The sequence below is a fragment of the Helianthus annuus genome, chromosome 10 (genome assembly GCF_002127325.2).
Source record: "Helianthus annuus cultivar XRQ/B chromosome 10, HanXRQr2.0-SUNRISE, whole genome shotgun sequence".
Taxonomy (NCBI): Eukaryota; Viridiplantae; Streptophyta; class Magnoliopsida; order Asterales; family Asteraceae; genus Helianthus; species Helianthus annuus.
The window spans coordinates 79784668-79805162 of NC_035442.2; the positions used below are offsets into that span (position 1 = coordinate 79784668).

Consider the following 20495-nt stretch of genomic DNA (forward strand, 5'->3'; position numbering starts at 1 on the left):
AAAATTGCTCAACTGCTAACCTCACTCACACAAAAAGACAATAAATTCGCCCTAAATCGAGAACCAAGAAGAAACATTTCAACTTCTCAAGGATAAGTTGTGCGATGCACCAATCTTATCACTACCCGATGGTACCGATAACTTCGTAGTTTACTGTGATGCTTCGCATCAAGGATTGGTTGCATACTTATGCAACGGGAGAAAGTTATCGCGTACGCATCTCGTCAACTGAAAGTCCAAAAAAAGAACTATACCACTCACGACCTCGAGTTAGGCGCAGTGGTATTAGCTTTGAAAATATGGCGACACTACTTATATTTTACTCAGTGTACGATTTTCACGGATCATAAAAGTCTTCAGCACGTATTCAATCAAAAAGAACTAAATATGCGTCAGCGACGTTGGATTGAATTGTTGAACGACTATGATTGTGAAATAAAGTACCATCCGGGCAAGGCGAACGTTGTAGCAGACGCCTTGAGCCGCAAGGAACGAGTTAGAACTTTGAGAGTTCGAGCATTAGAGATGACGATTCACACGGATCTTGCCACACGAATTCATGATGCACAACAAGAAGCGCTCAAGGAAGAACATATTTGAGCAGAAACACTTTGAGTCAAAGAAAAACAATTAGTACCGAAAGAAGATGGAACTTTATACTTTATGCGTAGAATTTGAGTTCCACTCTTTGGCGGCCTTAGAGATGTTATTTTGAGGAAGCACATAGGCCCAAGACTTGAAAGAGTACTATTGGTGGCCTAACCTCAAAAAGGATATCGCGACTTATGTCGGGAATGCTTAACCTGCACAATGGTCAAGGCAGAATATCAGAAACCCTCGGGTTTGCTACAACAACCCGAGATTCCCGTCTGGAAATGGGAACAAATATCGATGGACTTCGTTACGAAGTTAGCCAGGACCTCAAGAGGCCACGATGTGATATGGGTAATCGTCAATAGATTGACAAAGTCCACACACTTCTTGCTGATTCAGGAGAAGGATAACACAGAGAAACTAGCGGAACTCTATCTCAAAGAAATAGTGGCTCGTCTTGGAGTGCCTATTTCGATCATTTCAGACCGAGACAGTCGCTTCATTTCAAGAATTTGGAAGTCATTTCAAGAGGCCTTTGGATCTCATTTAAATCTAAGCATGGCCTTTCATCCACAAACTGACGGCCAGAGTGAACGGACAATCTAAACAATCGAAGATATGCTTTGTGCGTGTGTTATGGATTTTGGCGGCAACTGGGATACTCATTTATTGTTGGTTGAGTTTTCCTACAACAACAACTACCATACAAGTATACAAGCTGCACCGTTCAAAGCTCTCTACGGTAGAAAGTGTCGCTCTACGCTATGTTGGGCGGAAGCGGGCGATAAACAACTAATCGGTCCGGAATTATTCCAAGAGACTGCGGATAAAATCTTTCAGATCAGAGACCATATCAAGGCGGCTCGCGATCGACAAAAGAGCTATGCAGACAAGAGAGGGAAGTCATTATCTTTCGAGATCGGAGACAAAGTCTTATTGAAAGACTCGCCTTGGAAGGGCGTAGCGAGGTTCGGTAAGCGTGGAAAGCTTAACCCTCGTTATGTAGGACCCTTTGAAATCTTGGAAAAGATTGGCACTGTTGCCTACAAGTTGAAGTTACCAGAAGAACTAAGTAGTGTACACGACACGTTTCATGTGTCGAACCTTAAGAAGAGTCCAACACAAGAAACAGTTATCATCCCGGCAGATGAAGTTCACATAGACGACAAACTCCAATACACTGAAGAACCTGTTGAGGTCATGGATTGGAAGATCCAGAAAACACGGAGAAGTCGTATCAAATTGGTAAAAGTTTGTCGGAACTCTCGACACGGACCCGAGTATACTTGGGAACGTAAAGATCGAATAAAGGCAAAATATCCTCACCTGTTCGCAAAGACTCCTGCAAAGGATGACTCAGCTAGAATTTCTGGACGAAATTCTTAATAACAGGGGGAGAATGTGACAACTGCCACTTTACGGTAACTTTCTTACACTTAAAATACTCATTTTTAGCTACATTTTTATGCATTTTGAACACCCGAACTGCGTATTTCATGGCATACACTTAGAATACTCATGGAATACTTACTTAGGATGCATAGGATTCATTTTATTAAGTATATTTGAAACAGTTTAAACAATGCATCGAAACTACTAGAAAAACACCTAGTAAACTAGTATTCTGACGAAAACGCAGGATCCGCAGAAACCATCTAAACGACATCTTTAGGACTCAGACGAAAGTCCAACATCTAATATATATTAAACCCTAACTAGGAATGCAAGGGTTTGATTTAAACCTTTCAGAAGTCCGATAACACTAAAAATTGCCCAAAAAGCACTAAAAGCGACGATTTCAACACTTTTCCGCAGAAATTCTGCAGAAATCAGCTTTCGAATATTTTTACAACATGTAAAAGTGCAGTTTAACATAGAATTCATATGAGGATACCTTCGGGTATCATCCGAACCAATAACTACATCAATTCACACAAGTTACACAACTTAACGTTCAAGTAACGTCTAACCAAAACAATTCGAAACGAATATCTGAACAATATCAAATCTTTTTTTAGTGACCATCTAGTGTTAATTGGATCATTATGGTCTAGTAATGATCATTTAACACCCTTTAAACACTTAAACACTTAAACACTTAAACACTTAAACACTTAAACACTTAAACACTTATAATTATACGTTTCCTAAACAACTTCCTACAAAAATTCTAACACTTTTAATCAAGAGAAACTAGTTAAAAAGGTTCACCAAGCATGACCCCCCCCTACATGTGGGACCCACATGCTCAAGTTGTTGCTAAAAATGTCTAGACATTTCACCCACTTGTGCAAGTGGCGAAAGTTGGAGACCTTTAACTAGTTATCATGATTCACTAACCACATTACTTCATTTTTACACCTTACTTTCATACACATTAGAAAACTCTCTCTACTATCATCTTTTAGCCAAGAACACAATCAAAAACCTTTCACATTTTAGCCTTCCTTTGATGATCAAAATGGAGCTTGATGGTACTTAGGATGATCTAAAGACACTACAAGAATGAGCAAGTTTTTCCTTCCATTCCATAGCTTCCAAGCATCAAGATCAACATTTTTCTTTTCTTTGATCATCATCTAGATCATCCCTAGCCACAAGTGCTAGAAGTAAGCTTCTAAAATCCCTTTCTAATACTTATTTATGTATTATTTGTTTAAAGAACATGTAATAAACTAAATAATCATGCAAAATAATATGAAAAAAAAAGAAGCAAAATAATAATCATGATATAAAAGGGTGTTTATGTTGTGATTTTAGGATGAATACTTACATATTTGATCTAGTTTTGATGATTAGCATATGAATAACTTGTTAGATGATGTTTAAAAACATAATCTAACAAGTATACAAGTTAATGTTAAAAGGGTTTTTGTTAAAGATAAGATTTAATGGATGATCATGATATTTGGTATTGTTAAAGTATATAAAGTTTTTAACTAAAAATAATGCTTTTACAATATTTGTAAAAAGAAACATACAAGATGAGTTTTGGATAAAAGTTTGACAAGACTAGAAGTAAATTATGGATTTTGAACTAGTTAACTTATGTTATGATCATACCAAAACCCTACATGTTATTGATTTCATCTTGTTAAGATATTGATGTAAATCTCATATGTTTTTATTAAGAAAAATATGAGAAGATTATTGGTGATTTTATAAGAAAAAGATATGTTTTATATAAACATGGCAAAGTATATATTTCAAAGGAAATATGGCCATTTTTCTTAAAAATCATAAGTTATAAAAACTATTATTTTTTGACAAAATCTTTATTAGATTAAAAAGATTTTAAAGAATAGATTTTATAAATAAGCACAATGTATATTTCGACTAAAGTCTTAAAAGACTACATGTAAATACGCCTTAAAAACAACTTACGAACATTCTGAGCCTTCGGACACAACTTATGGTCAAAACGAACGACAGGCGAATCTATAAACATATCGCTATTCCGAGGAGTTACTACGACGCTTAGGCGATCTTTCGACGCGGATACATATATATATTACTGTTAACAAAAGTCGAAATTTTAGAAACTTATAAAAACTTATATGTCTTCTATATAACTAAAAACTCCATGTATGGTGATTTTTTATAAAATGGAAGATGTTTTATAAATGGTCTTATAATTACAAATGGGCTTATTTTTATAAATGGGCTTATACTTACAAATGGGCTTATTTTTATAAATGGGCTTATATTTACAATTGGGCTTATCTTCATAAATGGGCTTATTAAAATACTTGGGCTAAGCCCAATGACATGAATACATGGACTAAGCCCAATGTCAAAACATATGGGCTAAGGCCCAATAACATTAAGCCCAATAACATGAATACATGGGCTAAGCCCAATGTCAAAACATATGGGCTAAGGCCCAACAACATTTGGGCCCAATAATATTTAGGCCCAATAATATTATGGCCCAATAACATAAATTCATGGGCTATGCCCAATAACATTAAGACATGTGCTCGGCCCAATGACATATAATTGATGAAAATACAATTATACAATTTATTCATACAAGACATGAAATCAAGAGGACAAGACCAGATGATACAACACACAAGATACAAGATTACATATATATATTTGGTGAAATATATATATATATATATATATATATATATACTAGTCGTTTACCCGCGCGATGCGGCGGGAAACATATCACTTCGGTTGGTGAGTTTAGGGCTATGTATGGGGCGGTTCGGTTTTGAGCCATAACCAAAACCAAATTCGTGATGCAACATAAACAGTTGATGTATTTATAAGACTTGTTTGATATCTCATATATCCAAATCTATTAAAGTTAACTTACTTTTTCTTCACTAAAGTTTATGTGAGTGTTGAATTTGATTAGAAGTAACATAGAAGACGAAGATCTCAATATAGAAGCTCCGTAACTCTTATAAGTGATTTATTTTTTAGAATCAGTGCTGTTAGAAGCAGCATAGAAGACAACGATCTCAATATATGGCTGCAACCTAAAGAAGCACAAACAAACAAACTTGAATACGTTGACTTTTTTTTACCTATTAGAAGGGGTTTTACAAAATAAAGATGGTTACCTGAATAGGAACTTGGATCAAAGATAGCTGCATTTTGAGAGCTTATCCAGTTTGGTTTTTGGCATTCATAACTGTATCAAATGATTGTACATTAGCACTAATTAACACGCGCGATGCGGCGGCGACGACAATTAACATAGCGATACTCATTTTCACTTAATTAGTTTATCGAACATCTCGTAATATATTGCATCAATGTGGTCTATCTGTGTCACATATGCAATGGGCTCTTACTAACTAAACCATTAGTGATGTTGTGATGTTTAACTTTTTGACCCCTACTTTCCTTAAAACCACCACCATTTAACATGATTATGTGTGTGATATATCTTCGGCCCTCCTTAATGACTATGTAGGCCGGCTTTGCAAAAGTTTAAAGAACGCTTCATAATAAAGTCACGTGCCTCGTATTTCGTGTTCAACAATGAGTTTAAGTGTCTCAACGCTACTATCTTATTTGTAAATTCCCAAATGATAGTTGATTAGTTGCAATATTTCTTTTCCGAAACAATCAAAGTTGAAGTTATGTGTTTACCAATTACTCATGGTGAAAACAAACCAATTGCATTGAGTGGGTCCACAAGATTCATTTATTTATTTTGGAAAAGAAAAAGTATTTTACATAAATTGTACACAACGTTTTGTTAAATCATGCGTCTTTTCAATACAAAAGATTAACAAAGAACCACCTATTCATTAATCAAAAGTTTGTCAAAATCGTAATACCGTTTTATTAAGTTGTGCGTCTTTTCAAAAGAAAAAAATAACAAAGAATCCAGTAACCAAATGTTTGTCAAAGTCATAATGCATTATACATGAATTAGCAAAGCCATAAATATATATTGACCAGTTTAAATTACACTAAAGTTGCCTTCGACAGGGCTTGAACCCTTGACCTCAAGGGGAGTAACACACCCAACCCCCACCTGCCACATCAATAAAATTCCCCTACACTTGACAAAGGAGACATTAATTGCAAGTTTTCTGGCTCAATAAGCACACCAAGCTGTCTTGCCACCTGCCACATCAACAAATGAGTTAGCATTACAGATCAAGAAGCACATCAAGAACCGACCAAAGTCATGAAAAAGCTTAAAAACTGTGGTCTCCTCTAATATGATTGTGGGTTAAAACTTAAATTTTCAAGATCAAAATGATTAATAGAATGATTTGCTCCTGATCTTCAACATACCCTAATACTTAAATAGTAGCAGAAATTTGCAAAAAAAATGTCCTGCCCCATTTACAATTATCAACCAGATTAGAAGCGGATTAATAAACCGGGGCAGGGGGCGGGGGGCGGGGGGGGGGGGGGTGAACACCAAAACACAAGATTTTATGCAATTCAAACATAGTATAAAATAATCGATAAATAATAATGTACTTCTGAACTTCTAGCCTGATCTTATAGAAGAGAAGCAACTTGGATATTTTACCGGGTTTTGACCCTAACCCCTAGTTGTCAACCATGGATATGCATTCACAGTGTAACAGAACAAATAAGACACCAAAACTTGCCCAAAATCAAGTCTAAATGTTACATATTGCACAAAAATGTTACAAATTGAGAATTAGGAGAATTTGAAACTTAAATTCCTGAATACCTTAGCAGTACAAGTACTGTTGGGAATGATGTTGAATGCAACCCTTCCACCTCTCCAGTCCTTGGCTGGTGGTCGGTGCATTAGCAGTCTTCTGTGTAGCTAACGAAAAAATAAAGGATCAAATACTAACAATAAAACATTGACTTGATTATTGATTAATGAACAAGAACCTTGGCCAGAGGGGTAAGGCAATGGGTGGTACAGCTGGCGTTTGAAGCAATGTGAAGGTCAGATTTGTATTCCTTTTCATTCTCATTCATACCCAATTTTCCACAGCTAAACAAATTAAAAAGAAAATTTGAATATTATACTGCAAGTATATGTTGTTAAGATAAAATTTGAATATTATACTAAAAGCATTTATAAAATAACTTCACTGTCTTCCCGATGGGCTTCCCATGAGCTGGACCGATCATAATTCCACTTTGGGAGCTTCTTTAGACATCCACCAGACCTGCAAGTGTTTTGTGACAACTCGAACTTTCGACTTGCTTTGATGTAACGCTACGTGCTTATGAGAACTGAATTATATGATTTTAAATGAATATTTGTTTACGTGTGTTATGTGTGTATGTTTGCTATGTGTTGCACGAGCCCAAACTACACAAACCGATCACACAAGCCCGTTTGGGCCACACTTTGGAATCGGATCCATTAGGCAGCCGAGTTGGGCTCGGCCCACTCCCACTATGCGCAAACAACAAAACACTTAGGGACTTGGTTCTTTTCTCAATTGTTACAATTCACATCACACACACAAGAACCCTAAGAGCTCTCATTCTCTCTCCCTCGTCTCCTCTTAGAACCGGCCGAGACCTTTCATCCTACAATCCGGTAAGTGTTTCACTAATGGCTAGTATGATGCTTGTTGTTGTTAGTAATCGGACTATACGATCGGTTAGGATTATGTTAGCTTTCGGTTGATATGTGTATGATATGCGTGTACATGATAAACGGATTGATGTTACTATCTTTGTTTTTGATCTTGTTGTAATTCAGATTGTATGATTAGAACCGGATAAAATACTAATCGGCTATTTTGTATTGTTTAATCGGATACGTTGATATGATTTGTGAATGCATGATCTAGTCTAATCGGGTATGATGTTGTTTGGTAACCGGCTGTGATTAAAGAATTAGGTTGCATGCTAGTATGATGATATGGTTATGAATCGGTTTAGTTTTGATGCTGTTCTTGAACATGATATGAACAGGTTGAATGTGTTTTGAAACTGATTAAATTGTGAGTTTGATCTGATTTCCGAAACTGCCAAACTTGTTTGCTGAATTTACGGAAGTGATTGGGATTGAATTTAGGAAATCAGGAAATCAGTTACACACAGGGTTGCGGCTCAGATTGCGAGTCGAAACCTCATGGTCACGACTCGAGACCACAACAGCACCAGCCGAGACCATGGTTGCGAGTCCCGTTGCGACTCGTAACCAGACCATGATGAGCCGAAATCACCATTGCGACTCGCAACCTCCTATTGCGACTCGTAATCTCCTGCTGTGACTCGTAACCCCCGGTTGCGACTCGAGATCGCCGGTTGCGACTCGAGACCACTTTTGCACGTACATCTGTTTGGGCCTACACTGTCACGGGCCCAACCGTTTGGGCCAAATAAATGAATTTGTGAACTGTTTGTTATTGGACTAGTATGCGTTTACTATTTGGGCCGGGTTATGTTGGGCCAGGGTTAACACGCACAAGTATGCTCTTGACTGCTAATTGGACTGCTTAGCTGTTTGGGCCGACTACTTGGACTCGTTACATGATTTGAACTGCTGATACGTTTATGTGATTTGCCATGATCATACTCGATACCATACGTGATACAAACATGCTATATATACGAACCTGACTTGCATAATAACCATGATAGGACGTGGTTGACCATTTACTAGCTTAACTGTACTCTTTGTGTATCTGCCGAGCAAACCAAGGTGAGTTCACACAGCCAAGGCATGGGATTCCCGGGTTGGGAATTGGGTTGGATATGTTGAATATGAAATGATTACTCGTACTTACGCATACACCAGACTATAGACCATCGTCCTCAGGTTAGTCAGGACACGTTACGTAAAGCCTACGTAACCCAGTATTTGCCATATGTCTCCCGGGTCGGGAGGACACGTTACGTAAAGCCTACGTAACCCAATACCATCCACTGGCTTCCAGGTCGGAAGGCCACGCTGCGTAAAGCCTACGTAGCCCCCACGCGTACCACTGTCCTCGGGGAAGGGCACGTCACGTAAAGCCTACGTGACCCTGTACGTATTCCTGTTCTCGGTAAAGAAGAACACATGGTCGGAAGTTAGTCTAGTAAGTACCGTTAATGAGAAGCCCTCATTAGCCAGGTTAAACATGGGAAGCCCCCACCTTTAGTACACACTAGTATGGGAAGCCCCCACTAGTATACTTATGCACTATGTTACGAACTTACTTTCTGTGAACTCGCTCAACTAGTTTGTTGATTATTTGCTGCATGCCTTGTAGGACCTTAGGTACATTATGGAGCTTGCACAGGGAGGAGCAGGTCGTTGTGGGATACGGATCATGAACTTTATCTGAACTTGTAACTATTTTGAGATTACATACTATGCTTCCGCTACTTAAACGATGTTTGGTTTTGAAACATCAATCATGTCATGATGATTTACATTAATTACTTTTATTATTAAATGCTATATTTGATATGATTGATGGCTTGATCCTGGTCAGTCACGCTCCCAAGCGGTGGTACTCCGCGGGTGGATTTTGGGGGTGTGACAGATTGGTATCAGAGCCATTGGTTATAGAGAACTTGGTTTTAATATGGGAAAACGTTTTTATTAAAACCAGACTATAACCAGTACAGTGCTCTCAACGATCCACAATGACGCTTCGCTCCACGTGCAAGACCCGACATCCTAGGTAATAAGGTTTATGTTTATTGCCTGTTTGCTAGAACTGCTTAGAACTTTGCTCGCATTACGCTTAGATACACATGATACTATAACATGAGAATCCCTACGTGCTTACACTTTTCTGTCATCGCCCTACTCGCGAACCATTCTTACGTATGCTACTTGTTACAATGAAGATCATGTCTGGACGAATCAACATGACACAAGCCCAGTTAGAGGCTCTCGTTCAAGCTCAAGTTGATGCGGCAGTTGCAGCAGCTCAAGCAGGTAGTATATCCTGCAGTATAGGCACACACTAGGATCTTTAGATCCTACATTAACTCTCGTATTTAACTTCGTCCTATTCGTACACAATAGGTCAACACGCGCAGCAGCCTGTCTGCACATTCAAGAACTTCATGGACTGTCGTCCAAACTCGTTCAGCGGCACAGAGGGGGCAGTGGGACTCCTCCATTGGTTTGAAAAGCTAGAATCTGTATTCGAAATGTGCGAGTGCCCTGAGGCTCGCAAGGTCAAGTTTGCCACCTGTACTTTGGAGGGAATAGCACTGACTTGGTGGAACGCCCAAGTTCAGATCTTAGGGTTGGCAGCTGCTAACGCCACCCCATGGAACGATTTTAAGGAACTCATCAAGCGTGAGTATTGCACGCGTGAAGACATTCACAAGCTGGAAGACGAGCTGTATAACCTGAAAATGGTTGGATCAGAGATCGAAGCATATACTAAACGGTCGAATGAGCTGGCCGTTCTGTGTCCAACTATGGTGGACCCTCCCTACAAGCGCATTGAGATGTATCTCAAGGGATTGGCACCAGAAATCCAGAGCCATGTTACTTCGGCTAACCTCGACAACATTCAGGAGATCCAGCGTCTCGCTCATCGCATCACCGATCAGGCAGTGGATCAGAATAAACTGCCCAAGCGTGTTAATGCTACTGCTAATGTCACCACCTCAGTTACTCCTGCTACGTCTGGTGACAGTAAAAGAAAATGGGATGGAGATTCCAGCAGGGGTTCAGCGACTGTTCAGCCACAAGCTCAGCAGCAGAAGATCGACCACTATCAGAGTCCTAGTCAGCAATCCTCTGGTGGTCACAGACAGAGGAGATATCAGGGTAGTCAACCTAGGTGCCACAACTGCAACAGGCATCACCACGGCCCGTGTAACAAGGGTCGTTGTCAAAGGTGTCTTAAGATGGGGCACGAGGCCAAAGACTGTAGGAGTCCACGGCCTGCGAATCAGAATCAGCAGCCTCAACAACCAGCTCCACAAAACCAGCAGCAGCAGCAGCCACAGCGTGGAAACCGGGGATGTTTCCAGTGTGGGGCTGAAGGTCACTTCAAACGTGATTGCCCTCAATTGAACCAGAACCAGAATCGCAACAACAACAATCAGGGCAACGGGAATAACAACAACGGGGGAAACAACAACGGCAATGAAGCTCGTGGTCGTGCATTCGTACTAGGTCGAGGCGACGCAGTGAACGATCCCAACGTTGTTATGGGTAAGTTTCTCCTCGACAATATTTATGTTACTCTTTTGTTTGATTCGGGTGCGGATACAAGCTATATGTCTGTGAAAATGTGTCAACTGCTAAAACGTGCACCAACACTTTTACCCACCAAACATGTAGTAGAGCTAGCTAACGGTAAAAGTCTAGAAGCCACGCATGTAGTTCAGGGTTGTAATCTTATCCTAGCTGGTCAAGCCTTCTCTATCGATCTCATTCCCATAGTTTTGGGTAGTTTCGACGTCGTGATTGGGATGGATTGGTTGTCCCAACACCAGGCAGAAATCTTATGCAGCGAGAAGGTTATTCGCATTCCTCGTTCGGGTCAGGAACCTCTCGAAGTTCAAGGTGACAAGAGTGGTGCAGTGGTCGGCATCATCTCTTTCTTGAAGGCTCAGAAATGCTTACGAAAGGGTCACACAGCCATTTTGGCTCTTGTTTCGGATGCATCGACGAAGGAAAAGAGACTGGAGGATATACCAGTTGTACGTGACTTTCCTCAGGTATTCCCTGAAGACCTACCTGGCTTACCGCCTCATCGTCAGGTCGAATTTCAGATCGAGCTCGCTCCAGGAGCAGCACCCATAGCTCGTGTGCCATATCGTCTAGCTCCATCAGAATTGGAGGAACTGTCAAAGCAGCTACAAGAGCTCTTGGAAAAGGGCATTATTCGTCCAAGCTCTTCGCCATGGGGAGCTCCAGTACTTTTCGTGAAAAAGAAAGACGGTACGTTCAGGATGTGCATCGACTACCGTGAACTCAACAAGGTGACGGTGAAGAACCGTTATCCTCTTCCACGCATAGACGACTTATTCGACCAGTTGCAAGGGTCGTGTTACTATTCCAAGATCGACCTACGGTCAGGTTATCATCAACTGAGAGTCCGCGAGGAGGACGTCTCTAAGACAGCATTCAGAACTCGCTATGGTCACTACGAGTTCTTGGTTATGCCGTTCGGAATTACGAACGCACCTGCAGTATTTATGGATCTTATGAACCGGGTGTGCAAACCCTATCTCGACAAGTTCATCATAGTGTTCATCGACGACATTCTGATTTACTCCAAGAGTCAGGAGGAACACGAGCAGCATCTTTGCCTTATATTGGAACTCCTTCGGAAGGAACAGCTGTACGCCAAGCTTTCTAAATGCGACTTCTGGCTTCGTGAAGTCCACTTCTTAGGCCACGTAGTGAACAAGGATGGGATCCATGTCGATCCATCCAAGGTAGATTCGATCAGAAACTAGCCTGCACCGCGTACGCCGACAGAAATACGCCAATTCTTGGGTTTGGCAGGTTATTATAGACGGTTTATCAAGGATTTCTCAAAGATTGCTCAGCCGCTTACGCTACTGACACAGAAGGGTGTTACCTATCGCTGGGGAGAGCCCCAGGAGACTGCTTTTCAGCACCTAAAGGATAGACTTTGCAGCGCACCTATCCTCTCATTGCCAGAAGGCACAGATGACTTCGTGGTTTATTGTGATGCATCCATTCGGGGACTTGGATGTGTGTTAATGCAGCGTGACAAGGTTATTGCCTACGCTTCTCGTCAACTTAAGGTTCATGAACGGAACTACACGACGCACGATTTAGAGCTGGGAGTTGTTGTTTTCGCACTTAAGATATGGCGACACTACCTGTACGGTACCAGGTGCACGATTTACACCGATCACAGGAGTCTCGAGCATATTCTTAAGCAGAAGGATTTGAACATGCGTCAACGAAGATGGGTTGAATTACTTAACGATTACGAATGCGCTATCAAGTATCATCCAGGCAAAGCCAATGTTGTGGCTGATGCCCTCAGTCGAAAGGACACCTTACCGAAGCGCGTGCGAGCGCTACAGCTTACGATTCAGTCTAGTCTTCCTGCACAGATACGAGCTGCTCAGACAGAAGCACTGAAGCCCGAAAATGTCAAGGCTGAAGCCTTACGCGGCTCACGACAACAAATGGAACAGAAGGCAGACGGCGCCTACTATGTAACGGGGCGTATTTGGGTTCCACTTTATGGCGGTTTACGCGAACTTGTAATGGACGAAGCTCACAAGTCTCGCTACTCGGTACATCCAGGGTCGGACAAAATGTACCACGATATCAGCACTACTTATTGGTGGCCTAGTATGAAGGCCCACATTGCTACGTACGTTGGAAAATGCTTGACATGTGCGAGAGTCAAGGTGGAATATCAGAAACCAGCTGGCCTACTTCAGCAGCCTAAGATACCGCAATGGAAATGGGAAGAAATTTCCATGGATTTTGTTACAGGCCTACCTAGATCCCAGCGTGGGAATGATACCATATGGGTGATCGTGGACCGACTCACCAAGTCTGCACACTTCCTACCTATAAAGGAAACGGATAAGTTCTCCACTCTCGCAGACGTCTACCTTAAAGAAGTTGTTTCGAGGCACGGGGTGCCCACCTCCATCATTTCGGATCGCGATGCACGATTCACGTCAGAGCTATGGCAAGCGATGCACAAATCTTTCGGCTCACGATTAGACATGAGCACAGCATATCATCCTCAGACGGATGGGCAGTCTGAGCGTACGATCCAAACTCTTGAAGACATGCTTAGGGCATGCGTTATCGATTTCGGCAACGGCTGGGAAAAGCATCTCCCTTTGGTGGAGTTCTCGTATAATAATAGTTATCACACCAGCATTCAAGCCGCTCCATTTGAGGCATTGTACGGGCGTAAATGCCGGTCACCTCTCTGTTGGGCAGAGGTGGGGGATAGTCAGATTACGGGTCCAGAGGTGGTAGTGGACGCCACAGAAAAGATTGCACAGATACGACAACGCATGGCGGCAGCACGCGACCGTCAGAAAGCCTACGCGGACAAGCGTAGAAAGCCATTGGAATTTGAGGTCGGGGACCGGGTTTTATTGAAAGTCTCACCCTGGAAGGGTGTGGTTCGTTTTGGCAAACGGGGCAAACTGAACCCGCGATACGTCGGACCATTCGAAATCATAGAAAAGATTGGCAAAGTAGCCTACAAGTTGAAACTACCAGCTGAACTCGGGGCAGTTCACAATGTCTTTCATGTATCGAACTTAAAGAAGTGCCTATCAGATGAAAACCTCATCATTCCTTTTAAGGAACTCACTATCGACGAGCGGTTGCAGTTCGTCGAGGAACCAGTAGAAATCACGGACCGGGATGTGAAGGTCCTCAAACACAAGAGAATCCCTCTTGTCCGAGTTCGTTGGAACTCCAAACGTGGCCCAGAGTACACCTGGGAACGCGAAGACAGGATGACAGAAAAGTACCCCTAGTTATTCGAAACCAATGCTACCACTACTGAGACTGAAGCTACTACTTCGGAATTTCGGGACGAAATTCCAGATCAACGGGGGGAGGATGTGACACCCCAGGAAAATCAGTGAACAGTACAGCTTACCTAGCTTCCTCAGTGAGTGCATACCAAATTTCGGGACGAAATTTCCAATTAGTTGGGGATAATGTGACAACTCGAACTTTCGACTTGCTTTGATGTAACGCTACGTGCTTATGAGAACTGAATTATATGATTTTAAATGAATATTTGTTTACGTGTGTTATGTGTGTATGTATGCTATGTGTTGCACGAGCCCAAACTACACAAACCGATCACACAAGCCCGTTTGGGCCACACTTTGGAATCGGATCCATTAGGCAGCCGAGTTGGGCTCGGCCCACTCCCACTATGCGCAAACAACAAAACACTTAGGGACTTGGTTCTTTTCTCAATTGTTACAATTCACATCACACACACAAGAACCCTAAGAGCTCTCATTCTCTCTCCCTCGTCTCCTCTTAGAACCGGCCGAGACCTTTCATCCTACAATCCGGTAAGTGTTTCACTAATGGCTAGTATCATGCTTGTTGTTGTTAGTAATCGGACTATACGATCGGTTAGGATTATGTTAGCTTTCGGTTGATATGTGTATGATATGCGTGTACATGATAAACGGATTGATGTTACTATCTTTGTTTTTGATCTTGTTGTAATTCAGATTGTATGATTAGAACCGGATAAAATACTAATCGGCTATTTTGTATTGTTTAATCGGATACGTTGATATGATTCGTGAATGCATGATCTAGTCTAATCGGGTATGATGTTGTTTGGTAACCGGCTGTGATTAAAGAATTAGGTTGCATGCTAGTATGATGATATGGTTATGAATCGGTTTAGTTTTGATGCTGTTCTTGAACATGATATGAACAGGTTGAATGTGTTTTGAAACTGATTAAATTGTGAGTTTGATCTGATTTCCGAAACTGCCAAACTTGTTTGCTGAATTTACGGAAGTGATTGGGATTGAATTTAGGAAATCAGGAAATCAGTTACACACAGGGTTGCGGCTCAGATTGCGAGTCGAAACCTCATGGTCACGACTCGAGACCACAACAGCACCAGCCGAGACCATGGTTGCGAGTCCCGTTGCGACTCGTAACCAGACCATGATGAGCCGAAATCACCATTGCGACTCGCAACCTCCTATTGCGACTCGTAATCTCCTGCTGTGACTCGTAACCCCCGGTTGCGACTCGAGATCGCCGGTTGCGACTCAAGACCACTTTTGCACGTACATCTGTTTGGGCCTACACTGTCACGGGCCCAACCGTTTGGGCCAAATAAATGAATTTGTGAACTGTTTGTTATTGGACTAGTATGCGTTTACTATTTGGGCCGGGTTATGTTGGGCCAGGGTTAACACGCACAAGTATGCTCTTGACTGCTAATTGGACTGCTTAGCTGTTTGGGCCGACTACTTGGACTCGTTACATGATTTGAACTGCTGATACGTTTATGTGATTTGCCATGATCATACTCGATACCATACGTGATACAAACATGCTATATATACGAACCTGACTTGCATAATAACCATGATAGGACGTGGTTGACCATTTACTAGCTTAACTGTACTCTTTGTGTATCTGCCGAGCAAACCAAGGTGAGTTCACACAGCCAAGGCATGGGATTCCCGGGTTGGGAATCGGGTTGGATATGTTGAATATGAAATGATTACTCGTACTTACGCATACACCAGACTATAGACCATCGTCCTCAGGTTAGTCAGGACACGTTACGTAAAGCCTACGTAACCCAGTATTTGCCATATGTCTCCCGGGTCGGGAGGACACGTTACGTAAAGCCTACGTAACCCAATACCATCCACTGGCTTCCAGGTCGGAAGGCCACGCTGCGTAAAGCCTACGTAGCCCCCACGCGTACCACTGTCCTCGGGGAAGGGCACGTCACGTAAAGCCTACGTGACCCTGTACGTATTCCTGTTCTCGGTAAAGAAGAACACATGGTCGGAAGTTAGTCTAGTAAGTACCGTTAATGAGAAGCCCTCATTAGCCAGGTTAAACATGGGAAGCCCCCACCTTTAGTACACACTAGTATGGGAAGCCCCCACTAGTATACTTATGCACTATGTTACGAACTTACTTTCTGTGAACTCGCTCAACTAGTTTGTTGATTATTTGCTGCATGCCTTGCAGGACCTTAGGTACATTATGGAGCTTGCACAGGGAGGAGCAGGTCGTTGTGGGATACGGATCATGAACTTTATCTGAACTTGTAACTATTTTGAGATTACATACTATGCTTCCGCTACTTAAACGATGTTTGGTTTTGAAACATCAATCATGTCATGATGATTTACATTAATTACTTTTATTATTAAATGCTATGTTTGATATGATTGATGGCTTGATCCTGGTCAGTCACGCTCCCAAGCGGTGGTACTCCGCGGGTGGATTTTGGGGGTGTGACATGTTTAAAGCCCACAAAAAAAACAAATAAACTTAAATAGTTTGAGCATAAATCAATAACTAAAACTCAAATATTAAGCTTAAAAAAACATGAAGCACTATCGACCCGTAACGCCTTGTTCAAGAAGCTTTTGGGCCACAAGGTGATGAGAATTATTAAAATAAAATTAATATAAACACTTGAAAAGCTGAAAGTAAGCAATAACACAAAAGTAGACCAGAATTACTACCATGGTTGAATAACGACACAAGTTGCTGGATTGCCCTCTTTTTTCTGATGTGGCCATGGAAGGCATAAACATGTTGAAGGCGCCTTTTGAACTCACCAATGCTGGAAGTACAAATAACTATAGTGATCGGCATAGCAAGACGCACCCTCTAATGGACAAAGCCAACTCATGGAGCCGTAGATGCATAATCACCAGTCAATATGATACTGCAAAACAGGTTCGAATTAAACCTCGATTCATTTATCTAACCAAGAAAGACAAAGTGAAAATATAATCTTGGATTTAAAGAGATGATGACTTACTTGATACCCAGATCAATATGTTCTTGAATACCGAATCAAAACTGGTCATATGGTGTGACACAAAACAAAAGTAATGTTATTGAGTTTTAAATAAAGTGATAAAGAGGTTATATGCATTATTAGAGACCAACTCATACGTAAATGAACTGAAAGTCTTGTACATTGTGCATTGAATATGTTTTAAGTACATTTTCCATTACCAATCTTATCCTTAAGATATGTTTTTGAGTGAATTTCAAGTTTTGTCCTTTATCTTTAGGCCACTTTGCAAGTTTTGTCCTTTATGTTTAAATTCGACGAGTTTTGTCCTTTATGTTTAAAAATCAAGCACGTTTTGTCCTTTATGCTTGATTTTTAAGGACAAAACGTGCTTGATTTTTTAAAGATAAAGGACAAAACGTGTTCGATTTTTAAACATAAAGGGTAAAACGTGCTTGATTTTTAAACATAAAGAACAAAACTCGTCAAATTTAAACATAAAGGACAAAACTTGCAAAGTGGCCTAAAGATAAAGGACAAAACTTGAAATTCACTCTATGTTTTTTAAAGTAGTAATAGATAGTTAATCGGGTATAAAACTATATAATATAAACCAATAACTGAATGCTACAAACTGCCCAGAGCAAAAACTTCTCTTCACCAGCAACTTTATACATTTTGATGGCTATCTACATCAACAAAAAACAAAAAATTAACATCCACAACTTTATACATTTTGGAAAAAATAATTATAAATGTGAAATATATAGGGATATCATCAACCTGTTGCTGTTTCACAAAAGAATATCCACGAACATAACAGCTGAAGAGACCCATCACCAGTTCTAAATTGTTTGGAAACTTTCCGCATGCATATTCACAACAACTGGGAGCCATATCCACTGACGATGCAGGTTGAATAAGTATGTAACAGTAAGTTACCACCGACACTTCCTAATCTTCACTCTAGTCTAAATCCTAAACCTATAGCAAAATATAACAGTAAGTTATCATAACCAACTTTAATGATGTTGAAATGCAGTTGACTCTCTTCATGCATCTACAGAACAACACGATGAACCTTTTCAAAGATTCGCTTACTGAATGGAAAACTCTTGTGAACTTCATCTGACCTTGACTTTGACCGGGACCAATACGACCCTTGTTATTGCCTCGAGGTGTGAAAGCAGAGGCCACCAAGCTCGTCGACGTTGTTCACGCCTACCTTTTCTTGCACGACTCATCTCTTGGCGGATCATGCTCTGAACTGACACCAAGTATGATTCCATATCATTCTTGGACTCCCTGGTATTTAAACTTCCAGTTAATTTCTTTGATATTCACTAAATGACACTTATAAAATTCATAACATGGATACCTTTGATTTGTTTGTATCTAGTTTTGCATTGATGGCAAGCTTGATTACCCTCTCTTCTCTCTATTGATTTTTTTTAAAAGGACTATTAACATAGCATATAAAAGCATGTTCATAATAGTTGTAGACGACACACTTTACTTCAAATAAAAAATGCTAGTCGTCTAAAAATTACCTTGGGATATGAACTAAATTGATACCCTTTGCCAAGTCCTCTAATATACGATTTCCGTAGATTCCAGCACGGTGGTAACCAAGCATCTGTACCTTTCAACCCCAGCCTATTTCATAGTTCAACAATATCTAAAAATAAAACAAATACCCGGTCCATATCTTTAACCACTTCATAACTCTATATAGTTAAAAGTTGCTACAAAACACACTTAACAGCTAGGGTTTACTCCAAATCAAACCAAAAGAAAAAAAAACACTAAAGAACAACTCCATATCCAACAAATTAAGGTCGACAGTTAATAAATTACTTCTTGTTCGAGCGAAATTTCAGAAAATCAATGTTGTAACATCAATTTATCTTATTTAAACCATTATTTCAACAAATGAATCCAAATTGAAAACAAAAAATCATAATAAGTAAACAAACCTAACATATCTGAATGTAAAACTCAGATATGAAGAAGAAACAAACACATATCTGAATGTAAAACTCCTGAATGTTGCTAGAATACTCAGATCTACAAATTTTTGTCATCTTCCTCGGTCCCGTAACATCCCTGGCTCGCCCCAGCTTCATCTAACACAGAACAACCAAAATCGTCAAAAATGACCTTAGATATGAGAAAATATTCAACAAAAATGACCTTAGATATCTGAAATACCCCGAAAAGCGAATTCAAACTTCAAGGCAGCTGGTACATTCAAGATCTGCAGAACCCTAAACGTTATTTTAGCATCAGCACAGGAGATCAGAGATTAGGTCGACCAGGTACGTGCTATCTCTCTCTCTCTCTCTCTCGCTTCAATTCTCTTGAACTCTCTCTTTTTTCGTATCTCTCTTCAAATGAAATGAAAAGGTAAGGCCACTCCAGTAAAGGGTGTAGGCGGATGAGCGGGAATCTGAATTTGAGATCGATTTCTGTTGGATTTGATTTTTGTTGGAGATTGTGAATCTGAATTTGAGATCAAAACCCTAATCGTTGGCATGTCCTTGAGTCGCCAGAGAGAGAAGGTTGATGAAAACATCTGATGAGATGTGAGTTGTGAGAGAGATGAGAGAGAAGGAAGGGGAAAGGTGGATCCGTGTGATAACATAATCATCCGTCAGATCACGATCCGTGTGAAGAATTGAAAAAAAATGGACGGCTGATGATGGATCCGGGTGAAGGGTAAAAGTTTTGTGTTTCTTGGTGCTTTAAGTCCTGTACATTGTGCATTGAGTATGTTTTAAGTACATTTTTTATTTCCAATCTTATCCTTCGGATATGTATTATAAAGTAGTATAGATATATATATATATATATATAACAGTTTAATAAATCATACATCTAATACACAGTTCAATGAATAACAAAGACATACAAGTCTTACACACATTCAAGACACAAGACTTGTACTCAAGTCATTTATAAAGACCGAAGTGTCTAACAAATATAAGAACATTTGTAGGTCGTAACACT

At 40.5% G+C, this 20495-nt stretch overlaps 1 protein-coding gene across 19 annotated transcripts; it reads right to left on the reverse strand.

Annotated features, from left to right (window-relative positions):
• Positions 1–5927: 5927 nt before the first annotated feature.
• LOC110885439 (glyceraldehyde-3-phosphate dehydrogenase, cytosolic-like) lies at positions 5928–20093 on the reverse strand. Of its 19 annotated transcripts, none has more exons than XR_004870385.1 (10): positions 19698–20091; positions 19037–19612; positions 18865–18924; positions 18270–18791; positions 18108–18175; positions 17508–17548; positions 17206–17411; positions 6946–7229; positions 6776–6874; positions 5928–6189 (listed from the first exon to the last, which is right to left on the reverse strand). XR_004870385.1 is itself a non-coding variant. In XM_035979021.1 (6 exons), exons 3-6 carry the CDS (start codon positions 7189–7191, stop codon positions 6106–6108), a joined length of 333 nt encoding a protein of 110 aa, XP_035834914.1. In that variant the 5' UTR covers positions 7192–7229; positions 17206–17411; positions 17508–17840; the 3' UTR covers positions 5928–6105. The 19 variants fall into 19 exon arrangements, 3 of the variants coding, with proteins under 3 accessions (XP_035834914.1, XP_035834915.1, XP_021988821.1); XR_004870384.1 differs by having other exon boundaries at positions 18865–18946; XR_004870392.1 differs by having other exon boundaries at positions 6776–6866; positions 6946–7051; positions 7153–7229; positions 18270–19612; positions 19698–20092.
• Between the last annotated feature and the right edge of the window lie 402 nt (positions 20094–20495).